General features: G+C 37.1%; 1 protein-coding gene across 7 annotated transcripts in view; it reads right to left on the bottom strand.

The window, feature by feature from the left end:
* The window catches only part of LOC135220659 (la-related protein 1B-like), a 255,882-nt gene that overhangs the window by 124,619 nt on the left and 107,266 nt on the right, over positions 1-23,997 (bottom strand). For all 7 annotated transcript variants that reach the window (XM_064258015.1, XM_064258011.1, XM_064258013.1 and 4 more), the window contains 3 exons: positions 19,673-19,753; positions 19,077-19,287; positions 6,914-7,203 (listed from right to left, as the gene is read on the bottom strand). In XM_064258015.1, coding sequence (XP_064114085.1) covers positions 6,914-7,203; positions 19,077-19,287; positions 19,673-19,753 — 582 coding nt within the window. The remainder of the gene's footprint in view (positions 1-6,913; positions 7,204-19,076; positions 19,288-19,672; positions 19,754-23,997) is intronic.

Here is a 23,997-nt window from a genome sequence, read left to right as displayed (position 1 = left end):
TAATCTAATGATTATCAATAGTAAAATATCAAATAGTACAAGTACCAGAAATTGCAATTCACAAAAAGTAAGGTGCACAAACAAACTAATAATAATAATAATAATAATAGTAATTTACAGAGAATAAAGGCCAAGATCTCTTCAAAAAATTTTGTCGGCCAAATAATCTCAATGAAGGATCCAAGTGAAGTAAACAAAACTAACCCTGTTCCTTATAAAAGGAATGTATATGAGTGCCACAAGGTTTTCAAAACAATTACAGAGCACATGGTAAATTGACAAGTATTTGCAATAATGCTAACATTTCAAAATCCTAAAACAAACTCCCCTGTCAAACTGCATAAAAACCCATAATACAAAATTTTTTAAAGGTAAAAATTATATATGGAAAGATCATAGAATTCAGAGCAAAATGAAAATATGAAACTGCATATCACATATTAAAAGAAAAAGAAACAATAAACCTGTTACTAAGAGACCTGCAGTACATTATTTACCAATATATATTTTAAAGCACTAATATTTCATCAATTCCTATTGGATACCAACATAGGAATTCTTCCTAATATTTGCATAACATCTTATCAATACTAAGGAACACAAAATTACTAATATGAAGAATCTGAACATCTTGCTGACATTTACATAATTGATAGGTACCGTAAATGAATTTATTAATAAAGTATTTTTAGAACTGAAAATTATTATAAATTCCAAATATCTCATTCTTCAAAATATATACCATATATACTTGTGTATCATGCGACTTTTGAAGGCCTAATTTTGGAGCTAATTTTAAGGGGGTTACATCATACCAGATATGAAATTCGAGTATGTAATAATCACATAGTATCGTAAGATAAAATACAAACAAAACTTCACTGCATCCAAAACTATCAAATGTATTTTCATATTACTATTTGTTATATTACTTTTTGTTTGCATTATAAACTACAAACATAGCAATCAATGTTTTGATTTGGAAATCAGTTGAGGGCAATTGAGAGGTAAGTTTGTTTTGCTGTTCTGAACTCATATCAGAGCGACATTCTTCCTTCTAGTTAGCGCAAATGAATCTCAAGATACTCTTTATATGGGACAAGGTTGTTATATGTTATACGAAGTGTTTTCTTACGTTATACGAAGTATTTTCAAGTAGAAATATCACTTTAAAATGTATACTTTGAGAACAAAATTTAGTTATTTTTTTTCATTAGTAGATGGCGCTGAGGGCATGTTTACTGCATGAACAAAGATCAACAGATTCTGTTCGATATTTTCACTTGACCTCGTCAGAATACTATGAGCTTTACGTATTTATCTATTATTGGAGTGAAAACAGTAAAATGTGTTCTTTCATGCCCAATAGTTTTGATTAAAACGTTTCTCTCAAATTTTGTTTACAGTTGAGTTTCATAGTACTATACCAGTGTTTGCTAGTTTCATCCATGTTGCCGATGCACAATAATAGTCATTAGTGGATCAACATTCTTTCCTTACTTCAGCTAAAACTTCCAGATTAAATTTAGCAGTATATGACCTTACCAACATTTTCTCCATAGTGAATACTGATATAGTAATGTAAAAATATACAGTGGACCACCGTATTCACGGACTCACACACATTCATGGATTTCTCTCAGGAACATTTTCCCGTATTATTCACGGAAAATTCTCCTATTTGCTGTATTTTTCTGAGAAATATCCAGAAATTCCTGTTTCTTTTATAAATTTCATCATAAAATGCACTTATTGTGATAAAACTTTTAAAAAAAACCCAAGTAGTATAAAAATTTTAGTAGGTTTTTCTTGAATTTTAACTAACAAAATAAGCTGCTTTCAGCGTTTTAATAGAGGCTCAAACTACTCGCGGATTCTAACCATTCGCCAGGGGGGAGGATGTGTCTGGTATGCATCCACAGCGAATACAGGGGACCACTGTATCAGTCCTATTCTCCTTAAAGTCATTTTTAACATAACTACCGTAATTCTTTACTATCGTATGATGGTTGAAATGCAAGCAAAAAGGCTGTTATTATCAGATTCAGTTGTTCATAGCAAATCAGCAGTTTCTGGCATTATGTGTGGGTTTTCAAAATAAGTATATAATTACTGACAATACTTTTGGCATTCTCTTTTATTTTTATAAACTTAACTACAAGATGGGATACATTAAGAGATGGAGGAAAAGGGTGTTAGCCTAACTAAAAAATGGAATAGATAAAGAGGAGGAAAAGAAGTTAGCCTATTGTTATTTGGTCTCATAAATTTAACTCGCATGACACGAGAGATACATGATTAAATCATTTTTTCAGGGTGAAAATTTGGGAGTCGCATGATATGCGAGATAGCATGTTACAAGAGTATATACAGTATATAAACCCTCAGACAAACCACTTCTAATTATTACTCAACTTTGCTAACTCACCTATATCCTTGGACTATGAAGTCCTAAAGAACAATGTTTTTCAAAAATATATATAAAAAAAATTTAATTCTTACAAAAAAAGGACTTTCCAAATAATATCGATTGTTATACAAAAATATTACTCACAAAATGACCTTAAACTGTGTGCACCACATCTTGGTGAAAAATGCAAAGCCTTTCAAAGAAAACAATTCAAGCACACATACTTAGCAAAGCCGAAAACCCTTGTGGACACTACTATTAATCACTCTCCTAAGCAGAAGGGTTTATGAATAATAAGTTTGTATACAAACTAGTTTTAATTCAGAACAGCTTGTTGATATCAAGCCCATTTTTCATAAAACACTTGAATCACTCTTCAAGAGGAGAATGAAAAAACTGAAGCCAAAAAAGGAAGTAGTAGCTGCCAGCAACCCTGTCCCAGCAAATGATCATGAATTACTAGATGCAAAGTGAAAAGGGTTCATTCCAAAAGTAATATTGCAAAGGAAGAATTTCATGAAGATGGCCATTACCAAAAGCAATGGGTCTGCTATGGAAAATGTACCCGGAGGAGCTAATTGAGAACAAGAGGCATAAAGCTTGGTGTACTCAAGGAAATACATGGCTCCAAAGGATTAGACAATTGAAATCTGAATTACGTGGAGATGAGTGATTTAACCCCTTCCCCCTCTGAAAGTACATGGACCACCATGATGATGGGAATCAATGAATACTACTTATCTAAATTCCAATGAGAGATATGCATATAAAATTTGGAAAAAGTGTTTTGATAATTCCATGTAACCTCCTTACAATGGCAGAGCTTCACATTTTATTTAAAACCTAGAAAGGAATAAGCGCATATGATGCAGTAGAATAAAAGTATTTAAATGTCACAGCCATTATGAATTGGAGTTCCTGGATAAAGGCCAACCCTGAGCATCTACCTGCAGAGACAAACAAGAAGGATGAACGGACTCCTTATACAGACTCCTTATAATGAAGGCAGGAATGGAAAGCACTTTCAGAACATGGAAGACTGTTGAACGAAGAGCACTTACAGAACATGGAAGACTGTCCCTGTGAGCAGTGAAAGGCAGTGCAGAAACCTAAAGACAACCATCCCCGCTAGAATTGTGAATTTTGGCTACAAACTCTCCAGTGAAAGAGACCAATTGAGGATCAGTGATTAGTGGATATTTCTGCCAAGGGATTGGACAGATCATTAAGTGGCTCCCCAAATGACTTTGGGATGAAGAGAAGACTGAAGAACCCCAAAGCTCTAGCAAATTCCTCAAAATAATACTCTTCTACAGCCTGGAAATCACTTCATCTTCAAGGGCATGTCTCAGGAGGACAGGAGTCAAAAGGACATTGGTTGTGAGGACCTGTATTAAGAAATGGTAGATGCTAATTAAAGAAGATAAACTCAAGGACATAAGGCATCATGCCTTATGTTCTTTCAGGGCTTTCAAGTCTCATGAAGACAGTTCCCAAACCTGGAGAGGGTAGAGAGGACAACAGGAATTAATCTAAGAACACCACAGCAGTAGGTTTATAGGAAAACTTTCCTCAGTCTCCTGAACAACAGGACAAGGGAGACTGAGGAGGCTGTGAGTAACAAAATGGGCAAATGAGAAAAAGATGGTTGCGATAAACCAAGAAAGCCATCACTTGGCAAGGTGTTGTGGTACAATGTCAGAAGAAGGGGGGTGGTGTGGAGACCAGAGCAGAGAAACTTTGCATGCAAACAATGACAATGAGGAGGCAGTGGTCTCTAGGCCGACAATAGCAATTATGGTTGCTGTAAATGTTACCTTGTCTCTCCTTTTCTATAAAGAGGTTGACACATAGGGTCCAAGACACACAAGGAGCATAACCCTGACAAGGAAACCAACCTGGAGATACTGTAAGAAGCCACATCCCATTTCTCCACCCTGATGCTGGCCAATAGAAAATACATATAAAATGCATTCAGCAATTAAAACACATGCAAGAGAAAGACTGCACTATTGAAATCTGGCTGTTCTTAGCAGAGGGAGATCCCAAAGACAGAATGGCATTGGCAACATCTAGGACCCACCCTTGCCAGTTACAAAGCATAACTCGCCCAGCAGAACTGCATGCAGAAATCCATTTTTGAGGCCAACTAGCTGACAAAACAAGGTCTGGGGGAAACTTGGGCTTCCTTTGCCACTGAATTCATTAATAGCAAATGAATGGTAACCCTGAAAGAAGCACCCTTAGATTTGTAAAACTTCCAGAAATTCTGATCAGGAAAAGGCAGGTGGTGATGCATACTCATGGGTTTGTTTCAACCATGACCAAAGTTGCTACCAGCTATATGCAGCCTTAATGCCTTGAGTATATGGTCCAAGGATTTGGGTAGTTAGCTTTAATGTTAATTTGGGTAGTTAGCTTTAATGTCTTGGAACTGAAGCTTCATCATAACAAAGGGCAGCTATGGAGGACCTGGGCATGGATCTAATAGAACGACAGATTACAAATGTTGCAAACTCTAGAATCTGGCCAAACAAAGTGCCACTCAACAGTATACACACTTCTTCAAGATTATCCTTGTCTAAAACCTCTATCAATAAATCAGTCATGAGAGAAATCTAACTTGACCCTCATGGTAATCCAAGAAGGGAGGCCTGAGGGGGTCACAGCAGAGGCAAGTGGGTAGAGTAAGCAAACAAACTAGATACATACGGTTAAGAAGTAATTTTTGACTATAGAAGCAATGAATCACTTGAACAGGCAGCCATGAAAACAACTGGTGCTGACACAACTAACAATCACAATCAAGGAATTGGCTGAAGGCTGAGATGAGGTATGACAGCTGACTGTATGTTTTGGGAATAAGCAAACTCCTGTTGTGGTTTCTGGATACATCTGAGTTTTACAGGGACTGAGGAAGGTCCCTGAGCAAATGGATCTAAGTTAGTTACAACTAATGAGGCCATGAGGAGCTGTAGCCAGGAAACAAACAAATGGAGATATTACAAGGAACATGTGAGCTACATCAGGTGCAGGTACCATAGGTGACGTAAGAACTGCAAGAAAGGAAGCTGCAAGCATGGTGGCCTTAGAGGCCAATGTGAAAATGGTACTTGAGGAAGGGGCAAGGGTGGAGGAAGCCCTAGTCAGTAAAGGAACTGAAGCCAGTTATGCTGATTGCAGCAACGACAAGAATATTTTGCATGGAACACCATGTTAACTACATCAACATAACGAGCAGAGGAAATGAACATTAATAATTATGATGAAAAAGGTTACATGATAAGAGGAAAACAGCACAGAGACAAATTTTTTTGTTAATTTGTATTTTTCAACATTAGGATAAATCTTCTGGCACCACTTGGAACCCCGTTTAAATGATAAAAAATTGTAAATGCAAGGAATCTGAGTCATCTGACATCCAATAAGTAACTGGGGTAGAAGCTAGTCAGAGACAGCGCTTGAACCTAGTGACTAAATATTAACAGTGCATCATCCATAAAACTGAATCCTGTGAATGGCACTTGGCTAATGCAAAAGAAACATTGCTAAGTCCAAGAGGAACAGCATTAAGTCTAACCACTTTTAAGGAAAACAGAACAATGAATATTGGTAGGTTATAAATTATCTACAAGAATCTGAAAGTTGTTCTTAAAGTTGACTAAATATATGCCAGAATCGTCTTCCTTGAAATATTCTGCTTTGCAACTGGATGCGTTCTTCACAGTTAAAGCTATTTTATGATTACTGGGTTTATATGACAAACCGCATACAGATGATCAAACCTTGTAACAGTCCAACTTGCCCAAAAGGGCACCCACATAATCAGAATACCTGACAAGCAACCCACCACCCCCTTCTACATTCATGAGTTTTCACTGTATTTCATACTTAAGTTTGCATCATATTTTCCCTTCCTTTTTACTCCAACATCATCTAAGTCTGTATTATATTACCTTACAGTAACCTTAGGTTTTACAAATTTAACTTCAAAATAGAAAGGGACTACAACAGGTAACCAAGATTTATAAGGTTGTTTAGTTTCTACATAAAGGGATTACAGAAAATAAAATAACACCCCAAGCAGTGTATGTGATTAGACTATTGAAAAGTTATTTCACAAATGTGACAAGACAATACTACCAACATAAAAACATATAACAAGCAAAAAGTTACAAAATATGAAATATAGACATGAATGATGTTGGGACAATTTTTTCAGTGATATAGCTCTTCACTTACAGTTACTTTTATAACTAAAACCATACTAGAGTTCATAGATACTAAAGGAAAGCACTATCAATAAAGTAACATGCTCAAAGCAGGAACCAAAATACAACTTAGAAAAAAATTTGCATTTTCAAAAACTTAACTACAAACTTGAGACATGCTAGAAGGCTTCGATAAAATAGAATTACAAACAAAAACAAAAAAAAATATTAAATACCATTACAAGACTAATCTAGTGCAACCAAACATCATAAACATCAATCAGAAACATACCTCTGAATATTCTACAAAGTTTTCAAAAGGTTCAGTTGATGGACTTCTAAATGTCCCTCTTGGACCCTGCCCTCCTCCTCCTATACCAATGCCTCTCATTCCTCTTCCACGGCCCCTACCACTACGGATGACTCCACCACGACCACCTCCCCTTCCTCTTGATAAACTGCTTACTGGACGAGAATCTGCTCTCCAGTCCAAGGAGTCTGAGGCTCTGCCATCATTGCGACGGAAACCTTTTTCCCTTTTAAGTGGTTGGATATCTAAAGGCTTCCAGTTCTGTTTCTTAACTGCAAGATAAAGAAAAATCATATCAATATTCAAGATAATAATTAATTATGAAGGTAGAAGGCTCACTTCATCTTTATTCAAAATCACCAGTTGACAAGGAGAGCTTCAAATTTATCATTGAACACTTATCATTGAACACTGATATCAGACTGCCATGGCATCCAGTTACATTACAATGCTTAAAGACAAATATGTAGGTTTAGCCTCTCTATTATAGAGTCTGTTACAATCCTTTAACACTAGAACTGGAATATTGGTAGTATTGTATAGGTTTGAAAGTTAAATACATTAGCTACTACTTTCCACCTAAAAGGCCTATCAATTATACCAGAAGTTTGACATGCTTGGGTAGTAAGACTTGCCTGAGGGGACATAAATATTGGTGGTTTTGGATAAGTCAGGTGCAGTTTTCAATGACATGAAATTTTTTATAATAATTATATCTTTATCTTACAATTGTTATCACTACCATATAATCAATAAAATAAAAGGGGAAATAATTAAATGACCACACTATTTATTGCATTTCCACCATCCTTCATCTTTACTGCAAGACAGTTGGCAGTCTGTGGTGCAAAGGCACAAAGTTTTTTCTTATAAGCTGCATTCCATGAATCAAAGACTTATCCTCGTCATAAAACCCAGAAACCTCCTCGTCATACAACCTAGAAACCTACAGATTTTTTTTTGCTTATATATAGTTCTTATTTTCTCATAAGGGGTTTGGACTGCAAAGACAGATAAAATGCATGAACAAATGCAAAAAGAGAGAATGGTATACATAGACTGAATTTATGTGGGACAAATAGGAAAGCATGGAGAAAAAAGGGAGACAAGTCATATACCGTATAGTGCAAGGCATAGTGCAGGCAGACAATTTTCACCAAGTTGAGAGTTTACTGTTACTTATCCAGCAGATCTAAAAATGATATTTTTATGATAAAATTAAATTTTATGAATACTTACCAAGTGATTACGTAGCTATAGTTCCGCTAAGCTGAGGCAGCTAGATTTTAAAATTTGCGGTAAGAGCTCTACTGCCCTTGGTTAGATGATTATCCCGCCACCACCAGGGAAGTGTGGAACCAACCCAGTAAGCAAAGACAGTTGTTTTATGCCTTCCTCCATGTGAGGGGAGGGAGGGAGGGAGGGCTCTGATTATGTAATCACTTGGTAAGTACAGTAATACCTTGAGATATGAGTATAATTCGTTCCTGGACCGAGCTCGTAAGCCAAATTTCTTGTGTCTCAATTCAATTTTTCCTATATGAAATAACTGACAAAAATTTAAAATCCATTCCGGCCCTCTAAAAACAACCAAATTAATTATAATAACAATGGAAAGAACATGTTTTTAATTGCTGTGCTGTATAGACACTGTACACACACAAAATGATATAATAAATGATTACTGTGATATGAAGTAAAATGTGGTTTTATTACGAGTTCTTACCGTCAAGATGGACGATAGCAGCTAATGGCAGTGTGTGTAGGAGGAAGGGAGGGAGAGAGAGTTGGACGGTACCGTATTTAATACTGTTCCTTTATATTTGTCCATAACTTGAACATGTTAGTTATACCTTTGGAAACCTTTGTGCTCTTGATAGCATCCTTCTGTTTGAGGATTATACATATCGTCGATGTACTCCGCTAGTGATCACGTGCCAACTCACTCATGTAGACACCACGCTCATGTTTCTCGATAATTTCATCATCATGATGCATTTTTTTTTCTCACTGCCAACCTTACCACTCGCTTTCTTAGGACCCATCACTTCTTACAAAGAATGTTCATAAATACAGTGACATTCATGTAAACAATGCAAACACAATACAGGAGATGCTTGGGAGATGTGTACAGAAGTCAATGACCATGTGAACTGAACAAATGAAGCGGTCTTAGAGTGCTCCCAAACGCTCGGCCATCTAGTGTTAGCATCTGTAAGCATGCTCGTCTCAATATTGTGCTCATATCTCAACGCAAAATTTTGCTCTGAGGCTGGCTCATACCTCGGAATGCTCGTATGTCGAGGTATTACTGTATAGTACATTAAATTTCATTCTATCATAAAAATATCATTTTTATATATGCAACTTACCAAGTGATTACATAGCTAAATCCCACATTGTAGGAGGTGGGATACATGGATATACAAGATTAAATTATTGCTAGCATTGGGTTAACCCTTATAATCCATTAGGTAATTATATCAGGCTTTACCTGTAGCCTCTGTGAAGCCACGTGCAAGGGTCTTTCAAGTTCTATTCAAACTTGCTGCTCTCACATCCCCACTAGACGATTTTGGTTGCCTTTAAACGTCACTAAAATTTTTCCTTACTATTGGCTATCTGATTCCACATCATAAAATAGCAACCAATCAGGGGATTAGCTTATGTTTTGGTCATGAATGTGGTTGCATTAGGTAGTTGATTTGGTTGCCATAAGACTGGAATTTGCTAGGGATATATTTTACATATAATATTTCAGATTTAGACGCTAAAATTCACAAATATAATGGCTAGTTGTGATTCAGGAATATTTTGGGTAGTTTGTATTGAAGGAAAACTGTTTGGAAAAGCAATGAACAACTGGATTTCATTCAAAAGTGTTTGTTTACAAAGATGATCTCTTTGCCAATTTTTTGTGTTAGCTGTGTTTTCTTTCTGTTTGCGTTATCTCTGTGTGTGTGTGTGTGTGTGTGTGTGTGTGTGTGTGTGTGTGTGTGTGTGTGTGTGTGTGTGTGTGTGTGTGTGTATAGTTCTAGTGATTCAGTAATAGTTTATATAATTACATGTCAAAGTGTAATGCAGGAAAACTCTACAAATGCAAAACACCACAAAATAGATTTCCACATCTCTTACTGCCTTGTAAACTCTTTTTGACAGGTGGACATAAACACACGAGTACAAGTCTTGGATGTAAAACTACTTATTTTGTCCTTTTTATTTAGTTTCAGAAGCATATGTTTATCTTAACTGAACTATTTTAGGGAATACATAATATATATTACAGGACAGGCTAAGCAGTTTCACTTGAAAATTTTGGTAACACATTTCATACAGCAGCAATATGCATCACTTATGACATACAAGGATCTTCATTTTCAAAGCAATGAATATGTGAACATGCAGACTAATGAATGAAGACACATGAACAAGCCGAGTAATGAATGAACACATACATAAATATATGAGTAAACACTGTTGTAATTATGTTTTTATTTGTTTTTTCTGTTTGTGCCCATCTTTGTGATTGTAAAACACTGTTCTCCTTGCCAATCTTTGGTGTTATCTGTTATAGTTGATATGTTTCCCATTAACTTTGAGGACCTGCTGCTAGCTTATTGTTCGATACTTTATGAAATTTTATTGCAATTGGATAAATAACCATACTATTCAACACACTAATCAAAATGAGTTCAAAATTAAAAAAAAAAAAAATTTCAGACATGAAATATAAAAATGAGTTCAAGCTTTGATGTAGTTACTTTGTTGCTGACTTTGTAAAAAAGGCTTTCAATCCTCAGTGGAGGCTTTTAACTCCTTTAAATTTATATGTCAGCTCTTTTGTTCCACAGTCCAAACTCCTCAAACTTCCTTGTCTCCAAGGGGAACTCCCCAACCTAGGTCCAAGGCTCCTGAATAAAACACTTGGTTGGGGCTCAGAGGAATGAGATATTTCCCTTCCAAAAGTCTTGGTCTTGAAATCCACCATACCAAGTCCTTTATTTCTGCTGTTACTGGGAACACAAAGGAAAGTGGGTGCATCTTCCAATTCCAGTTGATTCTGAGGAAAAATTGCAGGTTTCTCATGTGCAACCAACCCAAAGTTACAAATTGTTTGATGGATGAGAGAGTCCCAAGAAGGATCATCCAATCCTTCGCTAGGCAAGACTGAAGGGAGAGAAACTTCTTTATTTTCTGAAGGCAGACGTCACTCCTTTTGGGGGAGGGAAAAGCCTGAAAAACTAGAGTTGATCCTAATCCCAATATACTATTTCTTGAGAAGGGACTAGTTGAGATTTCTCTAAATTTATTAGAAGACCCAGTTCTCAGGCTAATGTCAGGGTTTTCTGCAGGTCCTCCGTACATTTCAACCTTGTCTGACAGCAAACAAGTCAGTTGTCGAGGTAGAGAGAGATCTTCACCCCTATTAGGTGTAGCCACTTTGCCATGGAGGCTAAGACCCCGGTAAACATCTGGGGAACTGTGGAAAAGCTGAAGCACAGAGTCCTGAACTGGTAAATTCTGTTCTGGAAAACGAATCTCAGGAACTTTCTAGATTCAGGGTAAATAGGTACTATATATGGAAGTAGGCATCCCCCATATCAATCAAGATTATCCAGTCTGCCTGACAAATTGAGAACAAGACTGTCCGATTCCCTTCCATTTCAAACTTGGTCTTTGACACGAATAAGTTCAAGGAGCTCATGTCCAAACTGGACATGAGTGGGGATCCTCTCCTTACTTTTATGGCCTTCTTTTCTAACTTGGGTGTCACTTCTTGGGTGAGAATTAAGAATTTCTCTAAGTTGACAGAGTAAGCTGTCAAACTTAGTGGAGAGCTGGCTAAGGGAGGATTTCGAAAGGGAATGGTGTACCCTTCTTTGAGAACCTTCACGACCCACGGTTCTGTCCCTCTCACTTTCCAGCTCCGCCAAAACTGAAGAAGCCTTGCTCCTACTGGAGTGAAGGACTTGCTTCTCATTTCTTGAAAGATGATTTATTTGAAGCAGACTTCTTGATTGCTCGAGGATTAAAGCGGACATTCCCTCGAGCTCTGGACAAACATGACTGGTGATCATCTCCCTGGGGCATTTATCAGACTGCGCCGAAAGATCTTGAGTGGATTTCTTCTGAAGATCAGAAGAAATATGCTGAACTGTGGACTCGGGAAACAAGTGCTTACTATCAAGCGGTGAGAACAGAAGAGCGGATCTCTGAGGATGCCTAAGGTAAATAGTGATTCTAACTCAAGACACCCATCCATAATGCCATTATCAAGGGAAGAAATCATTCCGAGCAAGTCAGATACAGAGTCCTCCGAGATGGAAGCAAACTCCTTAACCTTGCGAGCCAAAGCAACTACACACCAATCTAAAAAACTCATAACCTCCAAAGCATGGAAAATGTATTTCAGAAGGTGTCCAGTTCTGAAGGTGAAAACATAATTTTGGCTAAACATAATTTTGGCTGAGTTGAAAGCTGATCTCCTGGAAGAGTCAATAAGAATGGAGAAGTTCCCCTGGGAGGAGGCAGAAACTCCCAGGGCCACAGCTTCCATTCTCAATTGAATGATGCCTCCTAGTAGACAGGTTAGGAGGAGAGAAACAAAAGTTGACTTTCTCTTGCTCACTCTTCTCTGAGAAGCACAAGGTCATTTCTTTAAACACCTTCTTGGATGATACTGAAAAGTCCAACTTAACCCTTAAACGCCGACTGGACGTATTTTACGTCGACATTTTTTGTCTCTCGGGTGCCGACTGGACGTATTTTACGTCGACATACAAAAGTTTTTTTAAAAATTTGCGGAAAAATACTTTTAGGCCTACCAGCCGAAAACTCTTGAATCACGCGCCTTGGGGGATGCCCTGGGAGTCACGGATCAAGGTGTTGTTTGTTTACAATCGTTACGCAGGCGCGCAAGCGCGAATTTCTTTCTTGCCGCACTAAAAAGTATCTGTGACACATCTCTGAAATTATTTCGTCACTTTGACATAATTTTTGTACCATTTTAAATTAGCCGTTACATAGAGTATTATATATGAAAATGTGCGCATTTTTATGTAGAATACAACAAAAAAATACTCATGATTGTAGCTTTTATCAGTTTTAAGATATTTTCATATAAATAACGATAAGTGCCAAAATTTCAACCTTTGGTCAACTTTGACTCTACCGAAATGGTCGAAAAACGCAATTGTAAGCTAAAACTCTTATATTTTAGTAATATTCAATCATTTAACTTAATTTTGCAACTAATTGGAAGTGTCTAGCACAATATTTCGATTTATGGTGAATTTATGAAAAAACTTTTTCCTTACGTCCGCGCGGTAACTCTTCCGAAAATAATCATACATGCGATTGTGGTAATGTTTGCACCATTTTAAATTAGCCGTTACATAAAGTTTTATATATGAAAATGTGCGCAATTTCATGCACAATACAACTAAAAACAACCCATGGTTGTAGCTTTTTATCAATTTTGAAATATTTTCATATAAAAAATGATAAGTGACAAATTTTCAACCTTCGGTCAATTTTGACTCTACCGAAATGGTCGAAAACGCAATTGTAAGCTAAAACGCTTATTTTCTAGTAATATTCTAGCATTTACCTTCATTTTGCAACAAATTGGAAGTCTCTAGCACAATATTTCGATTTATGGTAAATTTATGAAAAAAATAACATTTTCTTTACGTCCGCGCGGTAACTCTTCCGAAAAAATCATACGTGCGATTGTGGTAATGTTTGCAACATTTTAAATTAGCCGTTACATAACGTTTTATATATGAAAATGTGCGCAATTTCATGTATAATACAACAATAAATAGTTGAAGGTTGTAGCTATTCTCATTTTCGAAATATTTGCATATAAATCACGATAAATAGAAAAAAAAACCACGTTCGGTCAAATTTGACTCTACCGAAATGGTCGAAAAACGCAATTGTAAGATAAAACTCTTACAGTCTAGTAATATTCAGTCATTTATCTTCATCGTGAAACAAATTCCAAGTCTCTAGCACAATATTTAAATTTATGGTGAATTTTTAAAAAAAACTTTCCTTCTTCCCTCCGCGCGCGGATTCTCCGCCACAAATCTCCGAAATGCGTAAGTCCATTCTCGGAATATTTGTCTCCGTTTCATATTAGGCCATTTCATAGAGTTTTATATATGAAAATGTGCGCAATTTCATGTAGAATAAAACGAAAAATATTTGAAAGTTGTAGCTTTTCTTATTTCCGAAATAATTGCATATAAAAAAATATATATATAAAAAATTTGACATTCGGTCAACTTTAGCTCGTCAGATATGGTCGAAAACTGCATTTGTAAGCTAATATTCTTACAGTATAGTAATATTCAATCATTTGTCTTCATTCTGAAACATATTGGAAGTCTCTAGGACAATATTTAGATTTATGGTGAATTTTTGAAAAAAATATGTTTACGTAAGCGCGTTACGAATTCATGCATTATTTTGTGATAATATTTTCTCTGTGTTGCTTTTATCGTTTTACAATGTGTTATATATCAAAATGATCGCAATTTAGTGCACATTACAACGAAAAAAAAGTAACTTGTTACCTTCAACCGTTTTGTGCACAGCGCGATTTGAATACAATTATATATGAAATTTCGTTTTTGCGCTATCATATATCGCATTATTTATATATGATAATGATAATTTTTTTCATTTCTGATGGTTGCATACTAAACTTCAAGCAATGACAAAAAAAGGAGCCAAAAATGAACTCTTAATCTTGAAAACTAAGCGCGCTGTGATTTTTTGAAAAAAATATTTTTTCCGCTTACTCGCTCACTCTCAAACCCCTCCGGCATACGGGAGTCATTTTTTTATTTACCGCTCCGGCGTTTAAGGGTTAAGAGGCTTGGAGGTGCCCTCTACCTGGTTATCCATTTTGTAAATAGATATCAGGGAGGCCAGCAGTGCTGTGAAAAGAAACAAGGAAAATTTGCTAACAGATAACGAAGAAGAGACGAATATGCTGTCCGGGTATCCTTATTTACTTCCTCTTCTACTTCTTTCGAGGAGATAGGAGACAATTTGGAAGGTAGTTGAGCAGGGGCTGGACATTACTGAAAAGACAGAAAATACTCTCAAGCTTCTGTTGAATATCCACCATATAATTAGAAGGATCAGCAGATGTTTGCCTTCCTGAAGGAAGTACTGCAGGAGCTGCATGTCTAGGCAACTGAGGAGGAAAAGAAGAACTCAATGAAGGTGGCTGATATGCCAAAGGGAGGTAACAGAGAGGACGGAATGGGTAGAAAAGATTAGACAATGGATGGAGCCAGAGACAGAGAGAACAAAGATCCCCTCCATGAAAGCCTACAACACCAAGAAATTAAGGGAGAAAACAAGTGAGGTCAATGAAATAATGGGCCTAATACACACCACCAGTATCACAGAAACAAATAACTTGACATATGCAGGAGCAAGATTAGTAGCAGAACTGATGGGGATTCGAACACCAACACCATCGTCACAACCAACCCAACAGAAACCAAAACAGCAACCTCCTTGGAAAAGGCGCCTGGAAAAGCAAATCATGGTGATGAGATCTGACTTGAGTAAACTGAAAGAGATGGCAGAAAAAAGGCTAAGAAGCAAGAAAACAAGGGAGGAACTCAACGAGAAATACAAAGTACAAGAGAGGGGACTAAACAACACAATAGAAGATGTAAAACAGAGGCTTAAGGCCAAAGCACACAAGATCCAACGGTACATGAACAGGAATAAGGGATACCAACAGAACAAACTATTCGCAACCAACCAGAAAAGACTATACAGCCAACTAAGAGGGGAAGACAACCACCCAGAAATTCCTGAAGCCGAATCAAGTAAGAGACTCTGGGAAAACATATGGAACAATCCAGTATCACACAACAAACATGCAACATGGCTCCAGGAAGTCAAGGAAGAAGAAACAGGGAGAATAAAACAAAGATTCACAGACATCACGACAGACACAGTCAGGACCCCCAACTAAGAAAATGCCAAACTGGAAAGCCCCAGGTCCGATGAAGTCCATGGATACTGGCTCAAAAACTTCAAGGCCCTACACCCACGAATAGCAGAACAACTCCAGCATTGTATCTCAAATCACCAAGCACCCAAATGGATGACCACAGGAAGAAACATCCTTAGTACAAAAAGACAAGAGTAAGGGAAATATAGCCAGTAACTACAGGCCTATCACCTGCCTACCAATAATGTGGAAGTTACTAACAGGTATCATCAGTGAAAGGCTATACAACTACCTAGAGGAGACAAACACCATCCCCCACCAACAGAAAGGCTGCAGAAGGAAGTGTAGGGGCACAAAAGACCAGCTCCTGATAGACAAAATGGTAATGAAGAACAGTAGAGAAGGAAAACCAACCTAAGCATGGCATGGATAGACTATAAGAAAGCCTTCGACATGATACCACACACATGGCTAATAGAATGCCTGAAAATATATGGGGCAGAGGAAAATACCATCAGCTTCCTCAAAAATACAATGCGCAACTGGAATACAATACTTACAAGCTCTGGAAAAAGACTAGCAGAGGTTAATATCAGGAGAGGGATCTTCCAGGGCGACTCACTGTCCCCACTACTCTTCGTAGTAGCCATGATTCCCATGACAAAAGTACTACAGAAGATGGATGCCGGGTACCAACTCAAGAAAAGAGGCAACAAAATCAACCATCTGATGTTCATGGACGACATCAAGCTGTATGGTAAGAGCATCAAGGAAATAGATACCCTAATCCAGACTGTAAGGATTGTATCTGGGGACATCAGGATGGAGTTTGGAATAGAAAAATGCGCTTAGTCAACATACAAAAAGGCAAAGTAACGAGAACTGAAGGGATAAAGCTACCAGATGGGAGCAACATCAAACACATAGATGAGACAGGATACAAATACCTGGGAATAATGGAAGGAGGAGATATAAAACACCAAGAGATGAAGGACACGATCAGGAAAGAATATATGCAGAGACTCAAGGCGATACTCAAGTCAAAACTCAACGCGGAAATATGATAAAAGCCATAAACACATGGGCAGTGCCAGTAATCAGATACAGCGCAGGAATAGTGGGAATGGACGAAGGCAGAACTCCGCAGCATAGATCAGAAAACCAGGAAACATATGACAATACACAAAGCACTACACCCAAGAGCAAATACGGACAGACTATACATAACACGAAAGGAAGGAGGGAGAGGACTACTAAGTATAGAGGACTGCGTCAACATCGAAAACAGAGCACTGGGGCAATATCTGAAAACCAGTGAAGACGAGGGGCTAAAGAGTGCATGGGAAGAAGGACTAATAAAAGTAGACGAAGACCCAGAAATATACAGAGACAGGAGAAAGACAGAAAGAACAGAGGAATGGCACAACAAACCAATGCACGGACAATACATGAGACAGACTAAAGAAGTAGCCAGCGATGACAATTGGCAATGGCTACAAAGGGGAGAGCTAAAGAAGGAAACTGAAGGAATGATAACAGCGGCACAAGATCAGGCCCTAAGAACCAGATATGTTCAAAGTATGATAGACGGAAATAACATCTCTCCCATATGTAGGAAGTGCAATACGAAAAATGAAACCATAAACCACATAGCAAGTGAATGCCCAGCACTTGCACAGAACCAGTACAAAAAGAGGCATGATTCAGTGGCAAAAGCCCTCCACTGGAGCCTGTGCAAGAAACATCAGCTACCTTGCAGTAATAAGTGGTACGAGCACCAACCTGAAGGAGTGATAGAAAACGATCAGGCAAAGATCCTCTGGGGACTATGGTATCAGAACGGATAGGGTGATACGTGCAAACAGACCAGACGTGACGTTGATTGACAAAGTCAAGAAGAAAGTATCACTCATTGATGTCGCAATACCATGGGACACCAGAGTTGAAGAGAAAGAGAGGGAAAAAATGGATAAGTATCAAGATCTGAAAATAGAAATAAGAAGGATATGGGATATGCCAGTGGAAAATCGTACCCATAATCATAGGAGCACTAGGCACGATCCCAAGATCCCTGAAAAGGAATCTGGAAAAAACTAGAGGCTGAAGTAGCTCCGGGCCTCATGCAGAGAGTGATCCTAGAAACGGCACACACAGTAAGAAAAGTGATGGACTCCTAAGGAGGCAGGATGCAACCCGGAACCCCACACTATAAATACCACCCAGTCGAATTGGAGGACTGTGATAGAGCAAAAAAAAAAATAATAATAATAATAATAATAATAATAATAAAAAAAAAAAGATTTAAGGTTTATATACATGGGGAAAACTACACCTTACTTAATAATTTGTCTGCTGTTCCTATGAAAAAACAAACAGCTGACTTTTATACAGGACCTATACTAATCCGAAGGTGGGAGGTCATCTCACATAACTAATTGGCTGTCATCTACAAGCAACTTATGTTTATACTTCTTTACCCTAATCTAAACTGTGCTGCAAGTCTAAAGTGGAAAAGCATTCAAAATTCTGGTACCCCCTTCCTACAAACTAATTCCGTTCCCAGAGCTCATCTGTCACTTCAATCTGTTCGCAATTCCAACAATGTTAGCATACAAATTCAGCATTGTATTTGGCCTACATCATACAGCACTGAGCAGTAATAAAGATTTTTATCAAGACAATTTGGTAATGGTAAAGTTATAATAAATGGAAATTTTTACTCTTTTAAAAAATGGCAATGAATTTATGAGATGTAGATTAAATAGTTTCTATCTTTGTAAGGTTCTATACTGTGGGCGTGAAAATTATCATGGTTACATTAATGAAATTTTAACAGCATCAATAATAAGCTTACATATTTGGGGTACATTTACAAAGCAGCTCCTCAGACACAAGTCAGGATGAATTCTAAACTCTGGACACTTATCTTCACAAAAATGTTTTCTGAAGAGAAAAAATACTAACCCACTAAACTGCTAAAACCTCATATACACTATATAAAAGTAAAATGAACGAAGTTTTCAAGAGAAAATCTTTAAATCTTATGTGTTATTAAAATATGAAAGATTTGCACCAAATAGTCACGAATTTAGCTTGGTCCTTTTGTCCGGGGTATGTGTACATACCTCTCTATAAATGGAAGATTGTACCACTTACTTTTGTTTTTCTTATTCTTTGCCTCTCTTGTAGAGGCAGGCTGTTGCTTTTTGTTATTTTTAGTCTGTGATGACGAAGCCTCACGATTCTCCTTGAGAGAATCATCATCATGCGAACCTGAATCTTCGGACTTTTCATTATCTACATCAGAATTCTTACCATTTTTCATCACTTTTCTCTCTTCACTCTTTCTCCATTCTGTTTTAGAATTCTGAAAAAAGGTAAGATAGTCTCATAATAAAACAAACAATCCCTGGTTGACTGGTTGGTTATTTTGATAAAACTGGGGTAGCAACAGCATGGACCTTTGATCAATGAATTGTACTAAACAGTATTACTATTTGTTTCATCTACTGTACAACGTAGTAATAAGTAATAAAGATGTTATCCTTTTTTGTTTTTTTGGCATAAAAAATTATGAAAACTGAAACTTATAAAGTTTCAGTATTTTTTAAATTCAATTTAATTTTCATTCTTGCTTATATTAAATGTTCTACTGCTGCTCTGACAAGTGCTTTCATGTATACATAAAAACTCAAATGACCTTGCCATAAAACAGTACAACATAGTCAACAAAATAAATTTCTGAAACAAACCTGTTGTAGGTGAATAGCTTCCTGAGCTTGTTGAACCTCAACTAATGTTGGCCAATCTCCTACATTGTTCAAGGAGTTATCCTGAAAGGTAAATAGAGCAAAAACATCATTACAGATTAACATCAGTTGGATTAGAAAACTGTCAAGACCATAAAAATATGGTGGTTAATATTCAAAAGCTTTCATTTCTTTGAGCTTTCTTTTCAAAATTACACATAATAATACCTATCATTACATTCATTCATGTCCTGATTAAAACAAAACCTCCAACCCAGTATCTTATAACATTTTTGTGCTTAAGCACTGCAGAAATGAAGTAAAACCTACACTTGTTCTACAGGGTAGTAAAACAGACACTAAAAACTACCAAATATTTACCCTTAGTAATCAATAAGGTTGCTGAAATAATCTTTAAACACCATCACTATCTTAAACCTGTAACTTTCTTCCTGGCTGCCAGTATATAAACTTTCAGGAACTAGTTACAGTAGACAGTTGTAATGTCACTTCAAAACTGATGGGTTCCACACAAGACGGCCTTAAAAATGTATGGCCATACTTATTCCACTTCATTTTTGTTAGGTTTTCCCATGTTACTAAAGTGTTACAAACAGTAGATGGTGAAGAGGTTTGTTGCAGCAGTCCTTTATGATGCACCGATTTCCTAATGTCAAGGAATTACCAAAATGGAGTTGTTGGCAGTTTTAGACTGATTTCTGCATACACATATCCTGAAGTATTATTGCTCAAGAAATATATTTAGATGGGTTAACTGACAATTTTGTTCATCACATTTATCGCCCAGCGGGTGAAAAATTTTGGGAAAACTTGTTAAAAACGTGTTGAACCACATTAGGTTCGGAATAATTGATATGCTTGCTTTATTCACTAAAATATCTCCATTTTCTCCAATGACAGCATCCAGGTAAATGTGAAGTCTGAGTAACTCACTCAAAATTTGCATTCTTCTCGACACACTCACTTAAAATTCGCATTCTTCTAGGCACTCATTAAAGTGGCAAAACACGCACCAAGGCGAACAATTTATACACTGTAATGCTTTGTATTTCTTATTTTTAAAGCTTTGTATATATTTCTTGACTTATTTTTACAGTACACAAACCATGATATGTAAATCAACATGCTATACTACACCGATATGCAGACATGCAAATGAATATCAATCTTCCTCATCACCATTCAAATACTACAACATTTGTAATCATAAGTGAAATTTTGATTAATTTATTGTTTTGACAAATGGTAAAAGCAGAATTATTATATTTAATTTCCTCACGATGTCTCTACAGGGTGTCTATTCATGAATAAAAAAATATGTAAGTATATGGCAACAGTTCCTTTGGCCATGTCACAGTTCCACAAACTTCTTCATGAATCATGTAACGCTCAGGTTTTTAGTGCATTTCTGAGAACAATTTTTAATGTTATAGGAGCAAAGAAGAGCTGTATGATAATTATATAAAAACTATAAGCACTTTGAGAATTGAAAAGACAAAATCATAACAAGAGGCAGGAGTTTCCATTGGAGAAATGTCATGAATGTCAATCACCCAAGTAGAGAGTGCATTTCTTTTCATTTAATCATTTCGTAGATTTCTGGGGACATTTCTCATATGAAGAATTATTTTTACTGTGAAAATCACCTTCTACCATGTCACGAGGTTCTATGCCTGGTCGGTGACCAGCTTCCACCTCGTAACGACTGAGTTGCCAGATGCTACAGGTTCCTTGCTTTACAATCTTAGATTGTTTTTAACCAGTTTCCAGCTGGTGCAAGATAATCCTATTGTTAAGACCTCAGGTTTGTTAGCTATGAAAAATACAAACTGACAAAAAATTTGCCATGTTTCAATTATTACAAAATGATATTGTTATAATACAAATAAAGTTTCATACATACTTACCTGGCAGATATATACATAGCTAAGACTCCGTCGTCCCCGACAGAAATTCAAATTTCGCGCCACTCGCTACCGGTAGGTCAGGTGATCTACCTGCCTGCCCTGGGCGGCAGGACTAGGAACCATTCCCGTTTTCTATCATATTTTCTCTCTTCCACCTGTCTCCTGCGGGGAGGCTGGGTGGGCCATTAATCGTATATATCTGCCAGGTAAGTATGTATGAAACTTTATTGTATTATAACAATATCATTTTCATACAATGAACTTACCTGTCAGATATATACATAGCTGATTGGCACCCTTTGGTGGAGGGTCAGAGACAGCTAATATGGAATAAACAGGTAAACAACATATGTTGTAGGTATAAAAGAAAAAACCTTGGTTCCTACCTGATAGGTGGTAGACTTCGTGGCTGTAGCCCGGTAGTCTGCATCACCTCAAGACTTTAGCGAGATATTAGATCTATGGCTAGAGTTCTTGTGGGTCTGTCGATGGGTATTAGAACCGCTTACTCGGCAGAGCCTAAAAGGACTTTGTCAATGGGTACTGGACCACTTCTATGACAACACACCTTGTGAAGGAGCATAACCAATCCCGACCACCTGATCCTAACCACCATGTTAGTACAGTTACCATCCGAGTTACGACCTGCGCGAGTTACGTCCACCCGTACTTACGACAGTGTCCGACAGGGGTCTATTTTTTTATATTTGGCGGCGTTTACTGTTTGGCAGCGCGGTAGCGTAGTGCGTGCGGCGCGGTATGACAGTTACGACGGCGCCGGCAGCACAGCATCCCAGACAGACTCATCCCAACCACCTCACTCACTGTCTAGACATTGTAGCAGTACTGTAACATTGTAGCAGGAACATTTTTTTCATTACACCTTTGCCATGGCCCCTAAGAGAAAGTCTGACTCATCAGAATGCAATTCTGCCAAGAAAGCTAGGAAGGCACTGACGTTGGAGATGAAGATGGACGTAATCAAGAAATATGAAGGTGGAATGAAAGTTAATTGTATAAGCAGAAGTCTCCATCTCTCCCACTCCACGGTCTCCACCATTCTACGTTCAAGGCGCACTACGTAAGAATTTCCTTTGACCAAGCCATCGAAGCTATGGATGAAAACCCTGAGCTGACTTTGCGGGATTATTGGAAATCATACAACATTTACCATTGTATCAAGCATGTCGCTAAAGCTTGGGATTTGGTGACAGAAAAATGTATGAGTGGTATTTGGAAACACTGCTGCAAACGCTTCCTCAGAGATTTTGTTGGCTTCGATAACGAAGAGGAATTAAGCAACGTCCGAGGAAAAATTGTTAGCTTGGCAAAGCAACTTGAGTTAGGATGTGATGAAGAAGAAATTGAAGAACTGATAAGTGAAGAACCTGAGGAATTAACAAATGAAGAACTGTTAGCAATAGAAGAAGAAAGGAAAGCTGAAGAAGAAAGAAGAGAGGAAGAAAAGGAAGTTGTAGAAGAGGAGGAGCCCGAACGAAAGTTTACTGTAAAGGGATTATCGGAAGCCATACAAATGCTTAATACAATGCTGCATAAATTGGAAGGAATGGATCCGAATGTTGAACGGTTTGCCCGGATAGAGAGATCTATGCAAGAAGTAATGAGGCCATACAAAGAAATCTACGATGAAAAGAAAAAGCAAAAGATCCAAACGACACTTAGCATGTTTGTCAAACGAACACAAAAGCCCGCCTCATCCAGCATCGAAGCCACCCCCTCCCCTACATCGGCCAACGCAGTAACCACCCCTTCCCCATCCCCTGCCTCGCTTGACTTAACAGCTGATCTTTCTTTCGACCGTGCGTATGAAGAAAGTGTTGATGACGTCGAACCAAGCACCAGTGAACATTAATTTTGAGTGTTGTTTTGCTTATTTTTTTACATGCATATGTATTTTCTATTTTGTACTACAGTACTGTATGTTCTATTTTTGACTGTAACTTTCTATTTTCGTATTTTGATCTTCATTTGTATTTTTGTATAATAAATTCAACTGCAGTAATAAATATTTTTTTCTAAAACCATATTATATTAAGATGTATGTACGTAGTATATCAACTAAGCAACTGAAAAAAAAGCTAAATACATTGCACCTACAGTATAATATTAAAAATATCTCTATGATAAAATGATAAAAGTGAAACTAAAAGGCATAAAAATGATAAATACATAAACAGCTTGTACGTATAGTACAACAGTAATATATTCAACAGAAAAAGTATGATAAAAGTGAAACTAAAAGGCATAAAAAATTATAAATAAACAGCTTGTATATACATATGTACAGTAATATTATTCAACAGAAATATATGATAAAATTATAAAAGTGAAACTAAAAGGCATAAAAATGATAAATAAACAGCTTGTATATACACAATA

This window comes from Macrobrachium nipponense, chromosome 2 (genome assembly GCF_015104395.2).
Source record: "Macrobrachium nipponense isolate FS-2020 chromosome 2, ASM1510439v2, whole genome shotgun sequence".
Taxonomy (NCBI): domain Eukaryota; kingdom Metazoa; phylum Arthropoda; class Malacostraca; order Decapoda; family Palaemonidae; genus Macrobrachium; species Macrobrachium nipponense.
The sequence above is the reverse complement of the archived record's forward strand: the minus strand, read 5'-3'. Positions and strand labels throughout refer to the sequence as shown.